We start from the raw sequence: 20,408 nt of genomic DNA, 5'->3' as shown, positions 1-20,408 counted from the left end.
GCTATCTGGAAGTAGAGCATTCCCAGGAAACCTTTCGTAACATGAAAATGGCATTAAGCGAAGGTGTATGATTTATATGGGAAAAAGTATCATTGTTTCTTGTAAAAATGAAAATCCTCTTTGGATTTGCGAAACAGGCATTAAGTCTTTCGTAAAAGCGAATGTTTAAAAAGTGGGGGATACGTGTGTATCCTTAAGAAGAGAAAGAGACAGTGAACACTGGGGAAGCAATGGCCTAGTGGTACTGTTGCTAGGTTATTACTCCAGAAACTCAGCTAATAATCTGGGGATTTGGGTTCAAATGACAGATAGTGAAATTTAAATTCAATAAATGATCTGGAACTATAAGTCTAATGATGACCAGGAAATCATTGTCAATTGTTGGGGAAAAACCCATCTGGTTCACTTAACATCTTTTAGCAAAGGAAATATACCATCCTTACCTGGTCTGGTCCACGTGTGACTCCAGGCCCACAGAAATATGGTTGACTTGTAAGTGCCCTCTGGGCAATTAGGGATGGGTAATAAGTGCTGATCTAGCCAGTGACACCCACATCCCATGAGTGAATAAAAAAACACTGTGTTGCTTTCTGGTTGACAAGTGCAAGATAACTACAACATAATTGTTTTTCAAAAATATTTTTTGGAAGCATGGACTTTTCCCAAAGGAGCTTTTAGTTATAGCTAAGAATATAACAAGTGCACAGATAACTCCTCAAGCCTACTCTGCCCTTCATTAAGAATGAGATAATCTCTAACCTCATTTCCATTTTATAACTTATCAATAAAGTACATAGAGTTCGCTTAAGAGTCCAGCACACGATCTCCCCGAACGTAGTTACAACTGGAATCTACAGCTCTCTAAGATAGAGAAGATTCACAACCTCTCAGTGAAAAATTTGCCCCTTTTCTCAGCCATACATTGCTGTCCCCTTATCTTGAGACCAACACTTTTCCTTTTAGATTCCCCATGAGAGGAAACAGATTTTCAGCATGCACCATGTCAAGCCTTGTCTGAATCCTGTATACTTTGATGCTATTGCCTTTAATTCTTCTAAATTTAGTAGGGTTTGGGAACTCAATGTTCCTCATGGACAAACCTCTTACTCCAGCCATCAAGTTAGTGAAACCTTGTTACAGTGCCTGTCGGTAAGTATTGTCCTTCCTTAGGTATGTAAACCGAAAGGTATGTCCTCTCTTAAAGGTCAATATATGCAGCAAGACTTCCTTACTTTTCTACCCCAATGCCCTGCAAAAAAGGCTAAAATGCTATTTTTCTTCCTCATGTCTTGCTGTACCTACATGTCAACTTTGTGTCTAATGTATAAGGACATCAAAATTACTCTTAATTTCAAATTTTCATAGTTCTTCGTCCTTTGAAAAGTAAACAATTTTTCCAATTTTCCTACTAACATGAAGAACATCACATTTATTTCTGCTGCCTGACAGCACCAGGGTCCTGGGTTTGATTCCTGCCTGTCTGTGTGGAGTTTTCACATTCTCCCTGTGTCTGGGTGGGTTTCCTCCGAGTGCTCTGATTTCCTCCACAATCCAAAGACGTGCAGGTCAGGTGAATTGGCCGTGCTAAATTGTCCACAGTGTTAGGTGCATTCGTCAGGGGTAAATATAGGGTAGGGGAATGGGTTTAGCCATAGAACATAGAACAATACAGCACAGAACAGACCCTTCGGCCCACGATATTGTGCCGAACATTTGTCCTAGCTTAAGCACTTATCCATGTACCTATCCAATTGCCGCTTAAAGGTCACCAATGATTCTGACTCTGCCACTCCCACAGGCAGCGCATTCCATGCCCCCACCATTCTCTGGGTAAAGAACCTACCCCTGACATCCCCCCCATACCTTTCACCCTTAACCTTAAATTTATGTCCCCTTGTAACACTCTGTACCCGGGGAAAAAGTCTCTGACTGTCTGGGTTTGGATGGGTTTCTCTTCGGAGGGGCAGTGTGGACTTGAGCCGAAGGGCCTGTTTTCACACTGTAGAGAATCTAATCTAATCTGCTATCTACTTATCCACTCACTTAACTTGTCTGTATCTCCTTGCAATGCCTCTGAGTGTTTCTGACATCTTATTTTCCCATGTACCATTGCATTGCCAGCAAACGGAGATACATTATTTTAACAGATCCTCTTAGACAGTTTCAAAGATTTGGTTGCACTTTGCAGCATAATGCGAGCCATCCTTTTCAAGTCTAGTAATCGAATTGATCTGCTTTTCAATTAGGCAGTGATTGAAGATATATCAAAGTCATTAACAGTGATTGAAAATAGCTGAGACCCTGGCACTGTACTGCTAATAAGCCTTCTTGTTAATAGTACAATGTCAGGGTCTGTCTGTTCTTCCCTACTCTGTATTTTTTACCATTTTTCCAGTCCTCTACCAATGTTACACATTATTCCCAACATCAAGAGACCTTTTCAAATGTGAAATCAGTTATGTGAGACCTGATCAAATATTTATTGAAAATCCACATATGCTACATCCAGTGGTTCCCCTTTATCCATTCCAATAGTTACATTTTTATATTTTCATAAATCTCTGATAGTCAAACATGGTTTACCTCGCTAAAAACTGTATTATTCTGACTAATCCTATTACGATTTTCTAATTGCCCATGACAACTTCCTAACAATGCTTTCCAGTATTTTACTATTGTCAAGATAACTGAAGTAGCATTTTGCTGTCTCGTCTGTCCCCCAAGTATTACAGTTTCTATTTTCAACTCCATTGGAAGCATTCTAAAACGTAGAGAATTTTGAATGATTAAAAGTAGTATATCCACTAGCTCTGCAGTCATCTCTTTTAGAACCCTAGGATATAAGTCTTCCAGTTAAAACATCTCTTCCAGTGTCCATTATTCCCATTATTATTCCCCCATTTCAACTTTGAACAGATCCACAGTTTTGATATTTGCTTCCATTTATATATATATTGAAGCTTTCAACAGCTTACAAGCAATGGTACTTTTCTGTACCTTTACCTTACTAATTTATCTACACATGGTTTGATATATCTTGCTAGTTTATTTGAAACCTTTTTCCTCTACAAAACACAATTTCCTCGAGATGGAAGATGCTTGGCAGGATCTGAAAAGCTTTCAGGTTTAATGGAACTGAAATTAGCCACTGATATTGAACACAGTTGCTGAAGGCAAGCTGTCCTGTAACCTCAGAGTGTTTCAGTGACTGAGATTGTGGTTCAAGTGAATTTTGTTTCAGTCCATTTGTGACAATGGCTAACATCCTAATGACCCTGAGCGGTTTTTAATGTGACAAAATGATAAGACTTTTTATTTATTTGTTATTTAACTCATGTGATCTTTAATTTAAAAAAAAAACACAGCCCAAATATATTAGATTTGTTGTTCTAAAGCTGTTGGTGTATTGTTTATTTTTCAGTGGACTGCTTAGACTCAACATGTTCTGGACGAGGAATATGTGTTCGCGGGGAATGTCATTGTACCACTGGCTGGGGTGGATCAAATTGCGAGACGCCAAGAACAGCTTGTACAGACCACTGTTCAGGGCATGGTACATTCCAACCAGATTCAAAGACCTGCAACTGTGACTTTCCCTGGACAGGCCATGATTGCTCCGTGGGTAATACACTCAACTATTACATTTGATATTATAGGCACAGTTGTACAATTGCCCACAGCTTTGTTGCGGGAGTTAGAGTCCTTGCAACATGTTACTCATACCTTAGTGATATCTGGAGTGTAATGTAATTGGAGTTATTCGTACTCAATTCCTTTGTTGATTTGAAGAAGAACTGAAAAGCCAATTTTGTAAGTATTGAAAATATTTCTAATTGGGAAATCTTAAAGTGAACTCTCTCTTTTTTGAAAAGCAAATGAGACACCAAAACAATTAAATTTCTAATTGCCACATCCCTTAAGAGAAAGCTACTTTTATCTGAGGCATTCTAATTTTCTTCACTGCAGGGTTTTTTTTGGACACCCAAATGAATCTGACCTTTTTTTATTCCTATCATCATAACTAGACCACAGAGATCATACTAAAAGAAGTGCATTGTGTTTTAAAAGTTAATTTGGAATTATCCATCAGAAAAGGTTGTGGAAGCTCAGCCCTTGAATATGTGGAGATCGAGTTCCGATTCCAGGGTTATAATGATGTTTGGTAAAAGGTTTTGAAGTATTTGATTAGTTATGATTGTATTGAATGGGGGGAAAACTCAATGGGCTGAATAGCCTATTCCTTTTCCTGTATTGATCTCAGGAGACCAGCTGCAGCCTACCTTAAACCTGATTAAAAATATTTGTTTCCTTCCTGTGTTTGTAAATCAAACCAAATTCCGACTTCCAAGTGACTGGATACCATTTTAACATAAAATTAAGTTTTCCTTTCTTTGAGCAAGGAATAGATCTGAATCTTAAATCTGGTGCTCCCAGTAAGGAATGGTCAGTGCTGATCAAGAAATTATAGATCTTTAACTGACTTTTTTTAACAAGATGGGGGTAGTTTTTACTTATTCCAGCCACCAGGATCTGATAAGTAGCTTGATTCATTGTTTGTCCCATTTTATTTTGCATCAAATTCAGTGGAAAGAAATAAACGAACAAGGTACAAAATGAGTGGTGATTCAAACCTGTCGGCTTCCTGGTAGCCTGAGCAGGTTACATTTCAGTGACGCCTGTTGAAGCCATGATTTCTGAAGCATTGGTGCAACCACCTGGTTATGAAATCAATCCCTGTGGTTATATGTTTAAGAAACACAAAGTTGAAGCAAATATAAGGATTACTCTATATTATCATTACTGATAAGTTACATGAAGTCAGAATCTTTCACCTCATATTCAGGAGGACGTAAACTTGACTTTATTCCTTACCTGCTCTGGCCTACATGGCCACAGCTGTGGTTGATTCTTCGCTGCCCTCTGAAATGGTCACAGCAAGCCACCAAGTTCAAGGACAATTTGGGATGGGCTTAAACTGTTAGCCTAGCCTATAATACCCACATCCCATGAAAGAATAAAGCAAACACAAGAAAACAACTTAGAAAGGAAACAACATTGATATAGTATGAAAAGGTGGTGCTGATTAGTTGTGTTATGGTTTGAAATGAAGATGCAGTAGACATTTTTACCTGAAACAGTTAACTGATTAAGTTCAAATTAAGCAAGTCAACTCTGATCAGTCAAGGTATTGTCATTAGGATGTAGCAGGGATTGGTCATCTCCAAGGTTTTTCTTAAGTAGAAAGGTTGCACTGTGCAAACATCAACATTTTGCCTACAAAGAACACAACCTTGTGTGTAAATTAAGGTAGTTCTAATGTGTAGAGGAATCAAACTGTGAGCCAGACTGATAAGCTTAATTTGGTATCCTGTGTAATTTGTAGCACAGTCAGTGCTGTTTAGTAAATGTTGTCCATTAACAGAATCACATTAAATGTTGGATGCTGTGGGCATAATTTTTCACTGAGAGGTGGAGGAAATAGTATTGTACGTGATGAGCTACTTGGACAAAGTCCAAAAATCACACACATGATTGAAATAAACTTTGGCAATTAAACCCTCTCCCCCTCAGAAGACACTGTTTGTCCAAAGGATGGACCACGGTCAGTCGAGGGTGAGGATCCCACATTATCCAGGGGCTTCTAGAGTCAGTCCATAGCATTATCGAGATGCATGGAGCTCAAATCTGATTGGATGAAGTAGCTAAGGTAACAGTCAGATAGTGAAGTAGAAATAGATAGGAAATGAGAGGGGACTGACAGTCTCGAAGGAGGGATCAAGGCAAGTCATGGTTACTCTGGTCTCTCTTGGAAGGACACAACATCTCAAGTGCATCAACATCTCAATATTCAATTGGCCCAGAGTTAAAATGGGAATATTAATGATCACGTCAATGGTTTAATTGAAATGTGTGTGGCGGGGGGTGAAGGTGAAGGATTATTGTGGACACAGAGAGCCTGCAAGATACTACAAAATATATAAAATCTGTACCTTACTATGTTGATCCAAAAATCAACTGTGCAAATTGGTTTCAATATCAATAAAACAGACCCAAAAGTGGAAGAAATAAGTAACTGTTTCGAAAAGAGGGGAGTTCAGAACTAGAACGTCAGGCCTCTACAACAATCATACCCTCATTGATTACACAATGCCAAGCATGTGCCTTAAATCAATATCCAGAATGTCAATATTCCTTAGATCATACATACAGGATATTGTGTTGTGGCAGCCATGTCCCTTCCTCTAGACTAATCGGTCTGGGTGCGAGATCTCCCTCAGGATGTGATAGTCACAGAGGTGTGACCTAACATATTCAAACAGGCTGATTGTTCTTTCTCATACCATCCAGCTCTGACTTGATCTCCTGAAGTACTGAGTGAAAGTATATTATGTCCTGATTGGCATCTCGTGACCTCTCAAGGCAACAGAGTCAATGAAAGAGGGGACATTCACTTGATTCTTTGTTGTCTGATACCCATGAAAGAAACACATCTCATCTATTACGTCTGTGCAGTTAGGAATGCTATAAGTATAATGAACTAGAAAAATCAATAAGTTCCAGAATTCCTCTCTTTCCAAAAGATGGTAACTTCAAAGTTTTTTTTTAATGGTTACATTTGCTAATTATAGATTGTGAAAATTAGTTAAATGTTCTTGATAAGTTATTTCCGGTACTGAAACTAGGACTGTTCAGAATCTTACTTCAGTGGACATAAAAAGTATACCTAAAACTGTATCCAATCCAACACTTGCTCCAAAACTGACAAACACTAGATGCAGCAATGTGCAATAGTTGTTTTGGGGAGGATTGGGTTGTAGCGGAGCATGGACAGGGTGGAGGGGCAGGATTGGGTGGGGAGGAAGGGGTGGGGAGGGGTGGTGGTGGGGCGCAGTGGTGTTGCTGCCTTGCAACTGCTTCATTTCCATTTGAGGACCACTGCAATACTTTCTTGGGTCCCTTTACATGAGGTCAGGATTACTATGTGCAAGAGAAGTTGCTTTGTCAGGCACAAAAGTAACCCTGCAGTAGTACATGACTGCAATTTCCTGTGAAATTAATGGCAAGGAGCTAATGTTTGAATAGCAAAGTGATGCAGAACCAAATGGGAGTACATGATGCTTGGTGCCTTGGCCACATTTTGGAGGGCATAGCCTGGAACTTCATGGACAAGGATGTTAAAGTGAATCAAGCCTTTACTAAGGTTACAGTTCTCAGTGATCTCCTGAATGCTGAGGGAGCATGGAAGGGGTCAATCCAACAGTTGTTCTTATAGTTCAATGACTGCAATGGAACCACTACATATGATAGCAGAGGACAACTCAATTTGCAATAACAGTAGCCACAACCTCTAGAGGGAGATGGACAACAGCCACCACAAAGGAAGACAGCTCTTGCATAGAACAGGATCTATGAGCTCAGGTGCAGCTTTTTGGTCTCCTTATTTAAGGAAAGATATAACTTCATTGGAGACAGTTCAGAGAAGGTTCACGAGGATGATCCTTGGTATGGTGAGACTGTCTTATAAGCAAATGTTATACAGGATGGGACTCTATTCGTTGTAATTTAGAAGAATGAGAGGTGATCTCACTGAAACGTACCAGATTCTTAAGGAACTTGACAGGGTAAATGTTGAGAGGATGTTTCCCCTCAAGGGAGAGTCTCGGACCAAAAGAATAAATGAGCACCAATTTAAGACTGAGATGAGGAGGATTATGATTCTTGTGGAATTCCTTATGACAGGGAGCTGTGGGAGTAGAGTCCCTGTGTACATTTAACCTGAGATAGATTCTTGATCAGTCAGAGAATCAAGAGTTTCAGGGAAAGGTCAAGAAAGTGAACGTAGGAATATCGAATCAGGCATAATCCTGCTGAATGACAGTGGAGCCAAAGGAACCAAATGGTCTTCTACTGTTTCTATTTCTGATTGTCTAACCTGCAAATGGTGGAGAATCAGTATAGGAGAAAGCTAAGGATGTTTCGAGCTAACATGTCACCCATATGCCAGCAAGGTGATGAGAATCTGTAGTCCCAAGGACTGGCACCAATCCCTTCCTTGTGATCCTAAAAGCAACAGGCTGCCCTGAATTTCTTTGCTAGCTGATCATTTCAGGTTTATGCTGGGGATCTCTGGATTTTTACAGTCTTGAACCGATAAGTGCATCAAGGATGTTACTGATACTGTCTTCTCAATAGCCTGTCAATTCCTTACATTGTCCCTTGATGTGAGGAAGCAGACAGAAAGGGTTTTAGGATTCTCAGCCCTTGCTGCCTTTCCTGCAAGTGCAGGATGCAATCAATTCCACCCACATTGCAATCAGAACACCCTATCATGAACCAGCAATCTTATTGAACAGAAAAGGATCCACTCCCTTAATCTTCAAATTATTTAGGACCATAGCAGCCAGATATTGCTCAAGCCTCCTCCTCCAGTGAGTTGTTTTAATTGTGCACACACATTCACAGCTGGGTGTGGCAGGACGACAGAGCTTAGATCTGATCCATTGGCTATAGGATCACTTAGCTCCATCCATCACTTGCTGCTTATGCTATTTGTTATTCAAGTAGTCCTCTTAGGTAGCTTACCAGGTTGACACTTTATGTTTAGGTATGCCCGCTGCTGCTCCTGGCATGCCCTCCTGCACTCTTCATTGAATTATGATTGAGCCCCTGGCTTGACAGTACTGGTTGAATGGGGGATATGTCAGGCCATGAGGTTACAGGTTGTGCTGGAGAATATTCTGTTGCTGTTGATGGCTCATAGTCCCTAATGGATGGCCAGTCTTGTGCTGCTTCATATATTCGAAGTCTGTCCCATTTAGCATGGGGATAGTGCTACACAACATGATGGAGGTTATTCCCAGTGTGAAGGGGGGGGGGACTTTATCTCCATAAGGATTGTGTGGCAGTCACTCTAACCAATACTGTCACAGAGAGATGCATCTGCAGCCAGCAGGTTGGTAAGAATATGGTCAAGTATGTTTTTCCTTCTTGTTGGTTTCCTCACCACCTGCCGCAGACCCAGTCTAACACCTATGTCCTTCATGACCTGACCACCTTAATCAGTTGAGCTGCTGTTTAGCCACTCTTGGTGTTAGACATTGAAATCACCCAGCCAGAGCACATTTTCAGCACTTGCCACCCTCGATGTTTTCTCCTTATTCAGTATGGAGAAGTACTGATTCATCAGCTGAGGGAGAATGGTACATGGTAGTCAGCAGGAGGTTTCCTTGCTGATGTTTAATCTGAAACCATAAGATTTCATGGGGATCCATTGTCAGTGTTAGAGACTGCCAGGGCAACTCCCTCCAAACTGCAGACCACTGTGCCGCCATGTCTGCCGGGTCTGTCCTGCCAGTGAGAAAGGACATATCCAGGATGATAATAGTGGTATCTGGGACATTGCCCGAAGGTATGGTTCTGTGAGTATGACTATGTCAGGCTGTTGCTTGACCTGTCTGTAGACAGCTCTCCCAATTTTTGTTCCAGCCTCTGGATGTTAGTAAAGAGAACTTTGCAGAATCGTCTGGGCTTTGTCTTTTCCGTTTCTGAAATCGATGCCGGGTGACATATTCAGTTTCATTTCTTTGTGACTTCATAGCAATTGACACAGCTGTGTGGATTGCTAAGCCAAGTTTTTTTCTTGATTCATTCACAGAATGTGGGCATCGCTGGTTAAGCAGCATTCATTGCCCATCCCTAATTGCCCAGAGTACAGATAAGAGTCAACCATATTGCTGTGGGTCTGGAGTTACATGTAGACCAGACCAGGTGAGGATGGCAGATTTCCTTCCCTGAAGGGCATTAGTGATCCAAGTGGTTTTTCCAGTAAATGTCAATGGTCTTAAGTAGATTCTTAATTCCAATATATTTTATTGAATTCAAATTCCACCATCTGATGTGATGGGATTCAAACCTGGATCCCCAGAATATTAGCTGAGGTTCTGGATTAATAGTCTGGTCATAAAACCTCTAGGCCATTGCCTTTCCATATATTTTATGACTATTCTCATAATTCAATACGGGTACACCCTCCCCAACTCTAATCTTTAATTGGTTGTCCTCTTTCTTTTCAGGATCCATGATATCTGTGCATCATGCACATCTCAGAGCTGGAAAGGAAAGCAGGATTTCTGCTCCAATTTTAAATTACCATTTTGCAGTCAGCAGTTCACTTTAGACTGGCATTAGCTGACCTACATAACAAATCATCTTCCCTCCCTGCTGGCGAGTGCTTAGCCTGACACAAACTATTCCCAAACTAATCAGATTATGGTATAGAAGTCACTAATCAGGGCCCTATGAACAGACACTGTTCATCCAATGCATTTGTTCACCCAATTTGTTGCAGCAAACAAACTTTATCAGTGTTATAACTATTACGTTCAATAATATAAACATTGAAAGCTAAATTTATGTAAATCTTCTTAAGACTTATCATTTTACTTGTGTCTCATTTTAGTCTTCTTGAGATATCTGTGTGCATTTATTAAACTTCATGTTCTTGGCAGTAAGCAGTAAAAAATCTCAGATACAATCACACTGAAACGTCCAAATTGAAATCGTACCAAGTTGGATAATTTGTGTAGCAGCAATTATAATTTGAGTTGAAATGAGAAACTTAATCCCCTTAAGTGCTGAACCAGGAAATAGCAATTTCACTGCAAAAAAAAGAACAGAAAGTAGTGTAAGAAGCATTCATTACCTTTCTTCAGCTCTGAGCGGCTGTAGACTGAAACTTAGTAATTCTCTCACACTTATTAAGCTATTGTGTGATCAATGAAATCACTCCTTTTCTGCTTAATAGACTGCAAAACGTTTAACATTGAGAGCTTGGAAAGTTCCATTTGGTTAAATCTATTTTTTTGGGGGGTAGCTTTGGCAAAGAGCTCCAGTGAGTGAATAAGGGTGAATGTTGTATATTCTGTTTTGGAGTTCCAAGCCCTGCTTTAGAAAGTGATGACCATCATGTGCTCCTACAGCATTTTGTCTATTTTCTTTACATCTCACAAAAGAAACTGGAGAAATTCAAAATCCGTCTGTCATGTCCAGCAGCATTTTAATCCTTATGGTTCTTTATCTGGATTTCAGTCCATCCCATTATAAGATATTACCTCAGTAATTAAACTATGTTCTTTAGATTTTTAACTTCTTCCAATTTATGTAATGATACCTGCTGAGATTTTACTTCAACAATTTAAAAACTTCTTATCATTTTTATTGAGCTCATTAAGGTTTACATAAAGATTCAAAATTTAATATGTGTGACCACCAGGTTTTTCCTCCCTTTGGAAATCTATTCTGTGTGAATTCTCCTTCTTATTTCAAAAATACCCAATTAAATTCTACAGATAACCAATTTAATTTAAATCAGTCATTGGTTTGGCGAATATCTGAATCAGTAAGTGACAATTTGCGGGCTGTTCTTAGATTATTTGACATCATTACATCATTTACACTTACATCATTCAAATAACTTTTACTCAACCAGTAGCAGCAAATTAATTCAACTTCATTCATCCAAATCATAATGGTATTAATCCCATAATTAAATATTTTAAACTCCTATGTTGCAGTTGTAAGCAAAGCATAAAACCAGATGGTTCTGGAATTAAAATCTGATCAATTAAGATTAACCAGATTTATTCTGTTTAAATCTGAATGCCTTTTTATTTCAGGACAGGTACAGCAAAAGTGTAAGCTACACATTGTGATTTTACAGAGCATTTGAGCTCCATTTTAATTTAGGAATGCAATACTTTGACATTGCAACAGCAGATAATGCTTGTGTTATTTCAAATGTTTAATCACAAATAGGACCTGCCTCTTTGACTTCAACCCATAAAAATATTAAAAGATAAAACTAATTATATCTTGTTGAACCATTAACCTGCTTCAAATAAATCATGGCAAGAAAAAAGACAGTGAAATATTATGTAAAAATTCTTTGGCAATATTTTAATAAGGCTGTTAACCTGCTGGTTTACTGGGTCAATACTTCATTAAAACAGCAGAGAGGAATTTCATGCATTCTATGATTCTGTGAAAGTGACTTAGAGAATTACCTAGTAAATTGCCGTTCATTACAGTTTAGTTAAAGCCTAAGTAAAATGCAAAGAATTGTAAGAAAATATCATTGCACTGGAAACTCATTCTAAAAGTACGCAAATGTTTTAAAATAATTGAAATGACTCGAAGTGAAGAAATACGAACAATTATCACTTTCTTACACTTTGAATCTAACAATTCAAGTAGAAAAGCTGAAGATATTTAAGGATATTGTTTAAGTTGGCTCAATAAATTGACTATTATAATAGTAATATTGAGCGACTGACAATTTCTAAGACTATTTCTTTGAGTGGAGCTTTTACACAATAATGTTTTAACTATGTCATAACCTCTTCCCATCTATTTGTTTGAAGTTGGTATTTACAAGGTTTTAATTAAATGTGATACCTCATATATTTCCTGCAGAAGCTATCAACTACCTTTTTTGTCACAAAAGAACAGTGAAGAAACAGCAGTTATCATGAGTTTGTAAGAGAAATAAGTGGACCATTTAAGGATGCCTCTGTAATCCCTATTTTATTGTAATCCTCTTATTAAATCCTTATTGTTGAAAGGAATTAGCTGCTAAGAGAGTAAAAAATCCCTTTATTCCTGCTTGACCTGGGCGCTGAACTGTTACATCTTTGACAATAATACAGGGATTTGTTGTGTCTCCCACAGAGATTTGTGCAGTAGACTGTAGCAGCCATGGAATCTGCATAGGAGGCACCTGTCGCTGTGACGAAGGCTGGATGGGCAGTATCTGTGATCAACGAGCATGTCACCCACGCTGCAGTGAGCATGGGACTTGTAAGGATGGCAAGTGTGAATGCAGCCCTGGGTGGAATGGAGAACATTGCACTATCGGTAGGACTGAAGAAAAGCATGTTTAATCTATTTGTGCTACTTAGTCTAGCATGAGAGGTTTTTAAATGGGATTTTCATTTTTGTCTGAGTAAGTGCCCCTTTGTAAGTGAAAGAGATGGGAGCGTTTTAGCCATTTCATTGTTGAATTTATTTTGTAACATGCAGTATGAGAAGTCCCTTCCATCACCCAATACTTCAAAATCGTATTTGTATAAAAACAGTGTGTTAAATTCTAACAAGTAAATCTGTCATTAATTGTAAAGCCAGTATAGGTATAGTGATGTTTAAAGTGTATATTTCTTCAAAATTATTATACGTCAGATGCGTTTAGATTAGAATTCATTATTTAAAATGTAATATAATCACTTTATTGGTTTGGAAACTGTTGGATGTAATTTTGAGGCCTGTTTGACTGATGGGACAATACCTACTAGGTATTGTTTAAAAGCTACATTTAGCTTATTCAATGTTCTCAGTACCTGGCTTGCATCTATAAAATCTAGGAGCATAGAGAGCAAACATGTATCTTACTGGATTTTTGTTACACAAGTTTATGACCCAGATCTTCTGCTCTCCCATTTTGGAATTTCCAAGGAAGTGTAAAATTCCAACTGACGGGAAGAGAGGAGCTGCTATCATTTGAGGGGTGCCCTTTGCCCATTGATAGCACCCACCAAGAAGACAGTAGCCCCATTCTATACAGAGTTTAAAAATCTTTCCCCACCATCTGCAAGGCCTACCTAAGGTGCTGAAACAAAACCATACCCGAAGCTCCCCTTTACCCTGGAATCCCTGGAGCTTCCTTCATAGCATGCCTTCAGTCCTGACAGAGTCTGCTCCAAAGCTCAGGCACTGGTGGGACTGCTGAATTGCTGACCAAACAGATTGGCTCCAGTCGAGAGGATGGGTCTTCACTCCATTGTAGGGTGGAAAACCTACTATCCATCAATATAAGATGCCCAAGGTGTGTTATGGCTTTGGGGCAGGATTATTGTTGACCTCTCAGTGCATCACCAAGATTTCTTCCAGGGTGCCAAGCTCCTTATCCCTATAGTTTTGTTTTTGCCCATCCTCTCAGTTAATTTCCCACACTTCTTACAGTTATTGTAATTCATATTTTTATGATATGATATATGGTTTAGTAAAACAATTTGTGTGTTCAGCTTAATGTGTCTTTGAAGTCATCCTGATATCATAATACCCCTGCAGCATGCAAGCAGGACATTCAGCCCATCAAGTCCGAACCAACCCTTTGAAAAGCAGCCCACCCAGACCCCCCTCCCTACCCCACCCCCCACCCTGCCCTATAATCCTACAATTCTCATGGCTAATCCACCTACCCTACACATCCCTGCACACCATGGGCAATTTAGCATGGCCAATCCATCTAACTTGCACATGTGGGAGGAAATAGGCGGACCTGGAGGAAATCCACTCAGACACTGGGAGAATTTGCAAACTCCATACAGTCACCTGAGGCTGGAATCGAATCCAGGTCCCTGGCACTGTGAGGCAGCAGTGCTAACCATTGTGCCACACAAATAATGTCTTTGCGGCCACTTCTCCACCCTACTTACAAAAAATCCATTTGGTATTACTGTTGAAAACATCACTGTTCTGACGAGATCAGGATTTTTTTTCATGATTGAGTTATTCATTGTAACAAAAGGTGAAGCTTGGAACATTCCAAGGAGAGGTACATGCTGATGAGGACATTGCCTGAGTCTTAAATCAATAGTATTTTCTTGTAAAGTAAGGATGACCGCAGCAGAGGAGAGGAATGTTTCTCATCAAGAACAGAATAATAACCAAATATGCCATTCTCCAATTAGCAAGCAGTTTTGTTTCTTTTTGTTAGTGTTTTTGGCTTTACATGTTTTCTTTTTATCTTGTTCTGTACATGTGACTTCTGTACATGTGACATATGCCTATTTAACAAATAGGCAAATAGGTATTTTCTTATGTTTTTCTTCTAAATCAAAATGAAGGGTTAGTTCTGTGTAAATGAAATGTTCAATGAAAACTAATGGTGCTGTTCAAATCTGATAACATTAATCTATTAAGATTAATGCGAGACTGTCTGTTTTAATTTACTGTATCATTCAATAGCATCTCGTTGCTTAACAGTTTAATATGTAGAGATTTACCGAGGGCGGATCATTTGTATTTAGTATGGATTATTTGTACAGTGTCTTGTTCCAATCTATCTATGCAATATTATCGTACTAACAAGAGCAGTTCATTAACATGATAAAATCACTCAAAAAGGAAAAGAGACTTTGTAGATTAAAAGTTTGGTTATAAAGGCAGAATGGAGTCAAAAGAAAGAGCTCGATTTTACAACTTTTGAGGGAGACAAAATGGAAAGTGAGTGGTCCGCTCACTCCAAGCCTCCCACCGGCTCAGTGGCAAATCAAATACTGGGACAGTTAATTAGTAGCCCTTTGCAGAAAAGCATGGTAGCTCAGCAGTCTACTGCCCACAATGTCAGAGAGCTGGGTTTGATTCCAGCCTCAAGTGACTGCCTGTGCAGATTCCCTCCGGGTGCTCTGGTTTCCTTCCACAGTCCAAAGATGTGCATGATAGGTGGATTAGCCATGCTAAATTGGCCATAGTGTCCAGAGAGGTGCAGGCTAGTTAGATTAACCATGGGAAAATACAAAGATAACTAGAGTGGAGAAATGGCTGCAAAGGCATTATTTAGGTGACACAATGGCTCAGTGGTTAGCACTGCTAGTGTCTAAGCTACCTCATAGTGCCAGAGAGCCAGGTTTGATTCCAGTATCGGGCAATTGTTTATGTGCAGTTTGCACATTCTCCCTATGTCAGCATAGGTTTCTTCCCACAATCCAAAGATGTGCAAGTTGGGTGGATTAGCCATTCTAACTTGACCATAGTGTTCAGAGCTATGCAGGTTTGATGGATTAGCCATGGGAAAATTCAGAGGTAGGGGTGTAGGTCTGTGTAGAATGCTCTTTGGAGGGTTGGTGTAGATTCAATCAGCCTGCTTCCACACTGTAGGGATTCTGTGAAATGTAGCTAATGAGCAGTGTGAATGTTGTTCTATGCTCAAACAGGCATCTAGACTTGGATATCAGGCATCAAGACTTATGCCATATAATGGCAGTTAGTCATAGCCATCAATTTGAAGGCAATCTCTCCTTATTTCTTATAACAGCTCAAAACAGTGGATTCATGAAAGAAAAAGAATAAAAATGCTGCTACCTTCAGTCGACTCTACTACATTTAGTCATGGCCTTTTTAGCACATATCTTCTTCTGTGCCACTGATATTAGACAGGCCCTAGACACAATACACTGTGTAGATAAAGTAGGAGCAGTGAACTAAAACAATCTTTACTCTGTAGCACATACAGCAATAGCAGACACTATAAGGACCTGAGTGGCAATCAGGGAAATACAACATGATAGAAGCAGCACAGATTCTAATTTCATGCAGACTCCTGCCATTGAAGGTAATACCAGAAGAAAGAACTTTTTAAAGTAAAGTAAAGTACTATTTTAAGTGCTCCTTTAAGATGACACAGGAGAATTTGCACTTACCAATAGACAGAGAGACATGAAGCTTTATGGTGTAGATGGAATAACACCCAACATTCAAGGTACACTCCAAGTTGCACTACAAGATAAATAGTGTCAGATAGTCGAGAAGGCATACATCATTCTGAATCAGAATCTTCACGCTTGAGAAAGAAAGAGTTGTTTACCTCCAAAAGTTATTCAAACATTTGAAGAACTGCAACAGCATCGAAACAAAAGTTCTTTCGAAAGGAAGTACCCAACACTATTCACAAGATTAGGTAAATTCAATGTTCAACACAGCATCATGCTAAAAGAAAGATGCAGAGCTAGCACATCTCTTCATACTCAGGAAGCTTTGGGATTCCTAATGAACCAAGTTCAGAAGCAACTTAGAGAAATGATCAAAATGGGCATTGTTTCTCCGGTGCCAAAGCAGCCATGTGAAGTTCGGACATGGCCATGTTACAAAAAGCCAATGGATCCATCGGAATATTTGTTGACCTAATGCAGCTCAACAGAAGAGGCAGCTGGGGAAATCCACCTTATTTTTCAACAGGAAATGAGAGTTTAGCCAAATTATGTAGAAGTAGGAATTTTACCAGACTCAATGCCAACAGTGGGTTCTGGCAGGTGCCATTAAACAAGGAATCAAGACTGCAAACTCAGAAGGTTTGGTTTCAACAGACTGCCACTTGGGATCACCTCCACCCCAAAGATCTTCCAAAGGACCATATGCAATGTAGTATACTATAGATGGTGTCATATACCACATTCATAACATGTGGGAAAACAGTAAATGAAAATTACCAGAGAGGTCTATGCAGTTTCACAATGTCTACAAGGCAAAGACCTTACTGTTGACAACAGTATACATTTTCCAAAGAACCTATTCACTTCTAGGGGTGCACTGTTGACAAAAATGGGATGAGGCTAAATCTGCAGAAAACAAAAGCTGACCACTCCAAAATTGGTCCATGACCTACTGAGCTATTTAGGCATGGATATATAAACCATTTGGGGACATCTATCCCCTTAATCAGCAACAATGACTGGACCCTTGAGACAACAACTCAAGGTGATGCAAGGGGAGTATTGGGGCTTACATCAGCAGGACACTTTCCAAATGACCAAGGATATGCTCATGTCTACAAATGGCCTGTCTACTACAATCCATGCTTATCAACTATCACAGCTATGGCCTTAGACAAAGGGGTAATGCTCTTTCAGGAGAAAAGAGATGGATATCAGAAAATGTATTTTCAGACACGGAAATGCACTGTGCAGTTACAGAGAAGAAGGTCCCTATAGCGACATTGGGCCTCAAAATATTTTCCTTGGCCTGGAAGTACTCATAGAAATGGACCATTACTCAATTATCTCTCCATTAGTTGAGAAAGAGTTGACAAAGATGTCTGCACAAATACAGGGATTCTGACTCTACCTCATAAGATTTGCCGATGAGACCAGACATGCAGAGGAGAAGCCACAAATGATAGTGGATGTCCTCTCTGGAGCAACAGTAGGCAGTTTTATAATGTATGAGGATTTGTTGATTAAATTGAGTTGTATGCTAGGGTTACAATATTACAGATGCAAGCTGAATAAAGCAGATTCTATCAAAGATGACAGGAATAGAACAAGGACTGAGAATGTGTTGTGATCCATTGGTATTGTGTCAAAGGTTAGCCAGATTCCCAAAATTTCAATGGGTTGACCATGAAGACAAACTCTGACTATTGACAGCATTTCATAAATGTAGGTGACTAGAGATTGTTGAAAGGCTGGACATTCCAGTTTCATTACAGCAAGATGTCCAAGGCAAGTAACACCAGGGACACTTGAATCAGGCAACATGATCTCAAATGAAATTGAGGACCACGTCGCAAACTGTGAATGGCAAGAGTTACTAATTGCCACTACTTTCCCCAGCAGACCAAGGAAATGAGAGGGAACAGACCAATTAAGTTTGATGGTTGGTTAGTTTCCTCAGGGGATTGAAGTGAAAATAAAATATCACCAGCACAAAATGCAATTCACGTGGCCTTGAATAAAATATTTCCTACACATGGGATTCCTGATGTGGTCATGTCTGACAATGGGCCAAAGTTTACTCGTGTCTCTTTTAGTCAGGCAGTTCTGCATTTGAACATGTACCAAACTCACCAAGACACCCGCAGTTAAATGGGAAAGTTGAACAAAGACAGGTTAGTCTTTTTGAAAATAGATGAAAAGCTTTGTTCACTTAGTGCTCCATCCTGTCTTGTATGGCTAATTGCCATCAGAAATACTGCTGGAGAACTGGGAATCCAACTCCTGATCCTATCAAACAGGTTGACACCACAATGAAGTCCACAAGATAACAAAGAAGTTTGTTAAAAAGAGCAGACTCACTAGGAGCAGCTAGCTACTCACTATAACAGACATCACACTGCATAGTGGCTGCCTCAGTTGGGCCGTGGGTAACAGATATAGTTAAGGCACCTCCATAGAAATGGCACAGTCATCCAAGACTCTGCAGACCAAAGGCAATGATATTGTCCATGCAGTTGATGGAGCTGTACAAAGGAACTGCTGGAACTTGTCTCCTTTCAGAACCCTCCTTGAATGGGACAAACCCAGTGAGGAACTTTTTAAAGGTAATAATTCAAGAATGACAACAAGAGTCCCCAAGCAAAAAAAAACCTGCTGATCTTCCAAGTCCAAAGAGAAAGCATTCTGGATGAATTGTGAAACATCCAGACAGCTCAAATAAGTGAAGTCAGAGATCTGGGGTGAGATAGGGTAGTGGGAAATGGAAATGTAGTTATTTATACAATTATATCATTGTTAATTATGGTGAAAAGATTTGGGGAAGCTTTTTTTTAAAGTAAGGATTCGAAAAGAGTTAACATTGAGCTCCACTAAGTTTGATGACGTGATTGGGTGAAGACAAATAAATTCTATACTAGCCTAGAGACCAAATGTGTTCTGTGCAGCTCCAAAGCATTCTTATGTCTGATTCATAATATCAACTATATTTATTGCTGTCATGTACTAAATCATCTCATTACCTAACAAGTGTTTCTTCTCTTTAGCTGAACCTGTCTTTCCACTACCACTGATAATTAGACAGGCCCTGGACTCAGTACAGACAAAGGAAGATTGGTGGCAGTAAACAGCTCTTAGCCTCTGCTACGAGTGACAATTAGGAAACCTCACACGGAGACTAACATGATTATGTCAGATTGCCTGCCCAACATCATCATTCTTTTAAAATTCAATCATGGGACCTGGGCAATACTCGCTGGGCCAACATTTATTGCCCTTCCATAGTTACCCCTGAGAATGTGTTGGTGGAGATCTGCCTTCTTGAACCATTCATATGATATATATATATATATGCAGGAGGCAGCCTGCCCAATTTATGGTTATAAAATACAGCCAGTGGTTTTCTCTTGAAAGAAGATTGGGATAGACATTAGTCATCCAACTCGAGCCTGCTATACCATTTCCTATGATTCCTAGCAAGTCTGCCAGGTTTACGTTCCAGTCTGGTTCATGACCAGTAACATTTTGCATTTAAAGTAGGTGAAGTCTGAGCTCCTGGGTACTTACTGAGAGAATAAAGTCACAAGATTTCACAGTTTTGAACGAACAAAGCAAACTTCACAGAACCAAGTTAGAACAGATAAACAACTTACAATTTATATACAATTCATGCTTTAACATCCAGAATCAACATGAAATAGATACGGGTAACACGCCAAACTCTGCAGAGTACATCAAACAGCAAAATAAAACAAAGACCTGCAAATACTGCAGATCTGAAATACACAAGATTAGAAAAAGGGTCATTGGACTTGAAACGTAATTATGTTTTCTCTCCACCAATGTTTCCTGCTGAGTTTCTCCAGCAATTTCTGTTTTTCAGTGCTTCAAACAGCAAATGTGGTCATAACATTTCTCATAAACCCC

The 20,408-nt window shown here is 39.5% G+C and overlaps 1 protein-coding gene across 11 annotated transcripts in view; it reads left to right on the top strand.

Annotated features, from left to right (window-relative positions):
• tenm4 (teneurin transmembrane protein 4) overlaps positions 1-20,408 on the top strand; it is a 658,797-nt gene that overhangs the window by 497,616 nt on the left and 140,773 nt on the right. For all 11 annotated transcript variants that reach the window (XM_072577672.1, XM_072577680.1, XM_072577676.1 and 8 more), the window contains 2 exons: positions 3,422-3,622; positions 12,727-12,912. In XM_072577672.1, the coding sequence (XP_072433773.1) occupies positions 3,422-3,622; positions 12,727-12,912 (387 nt within the window). The remainder of the gene's footprint in view (positions 1-3,421; positions 3,623-12,726; positions 12,913-20,408) is intronic.

The sequence above is a fragment of the Chiloscyllium punctatum genome, chromosome 9 (assembly GCF_047496795.1).
Source record: "Chiloscyllium punctatum isolate Juve2018m chromosome 9, sChiPun1.3, whole genome shotgun sequence".
Classification (NCBI taxonomy): Eukaryota; Metazoa; Chordata; class Chondrichthyes; order Orectolobiformes; family Hemiscylliidae; genus Chiloscyllium; species Chiloscyllium punctatum.
This window is presented reverse-complemented; position numbering and strand designations above follow the sequence as displayed.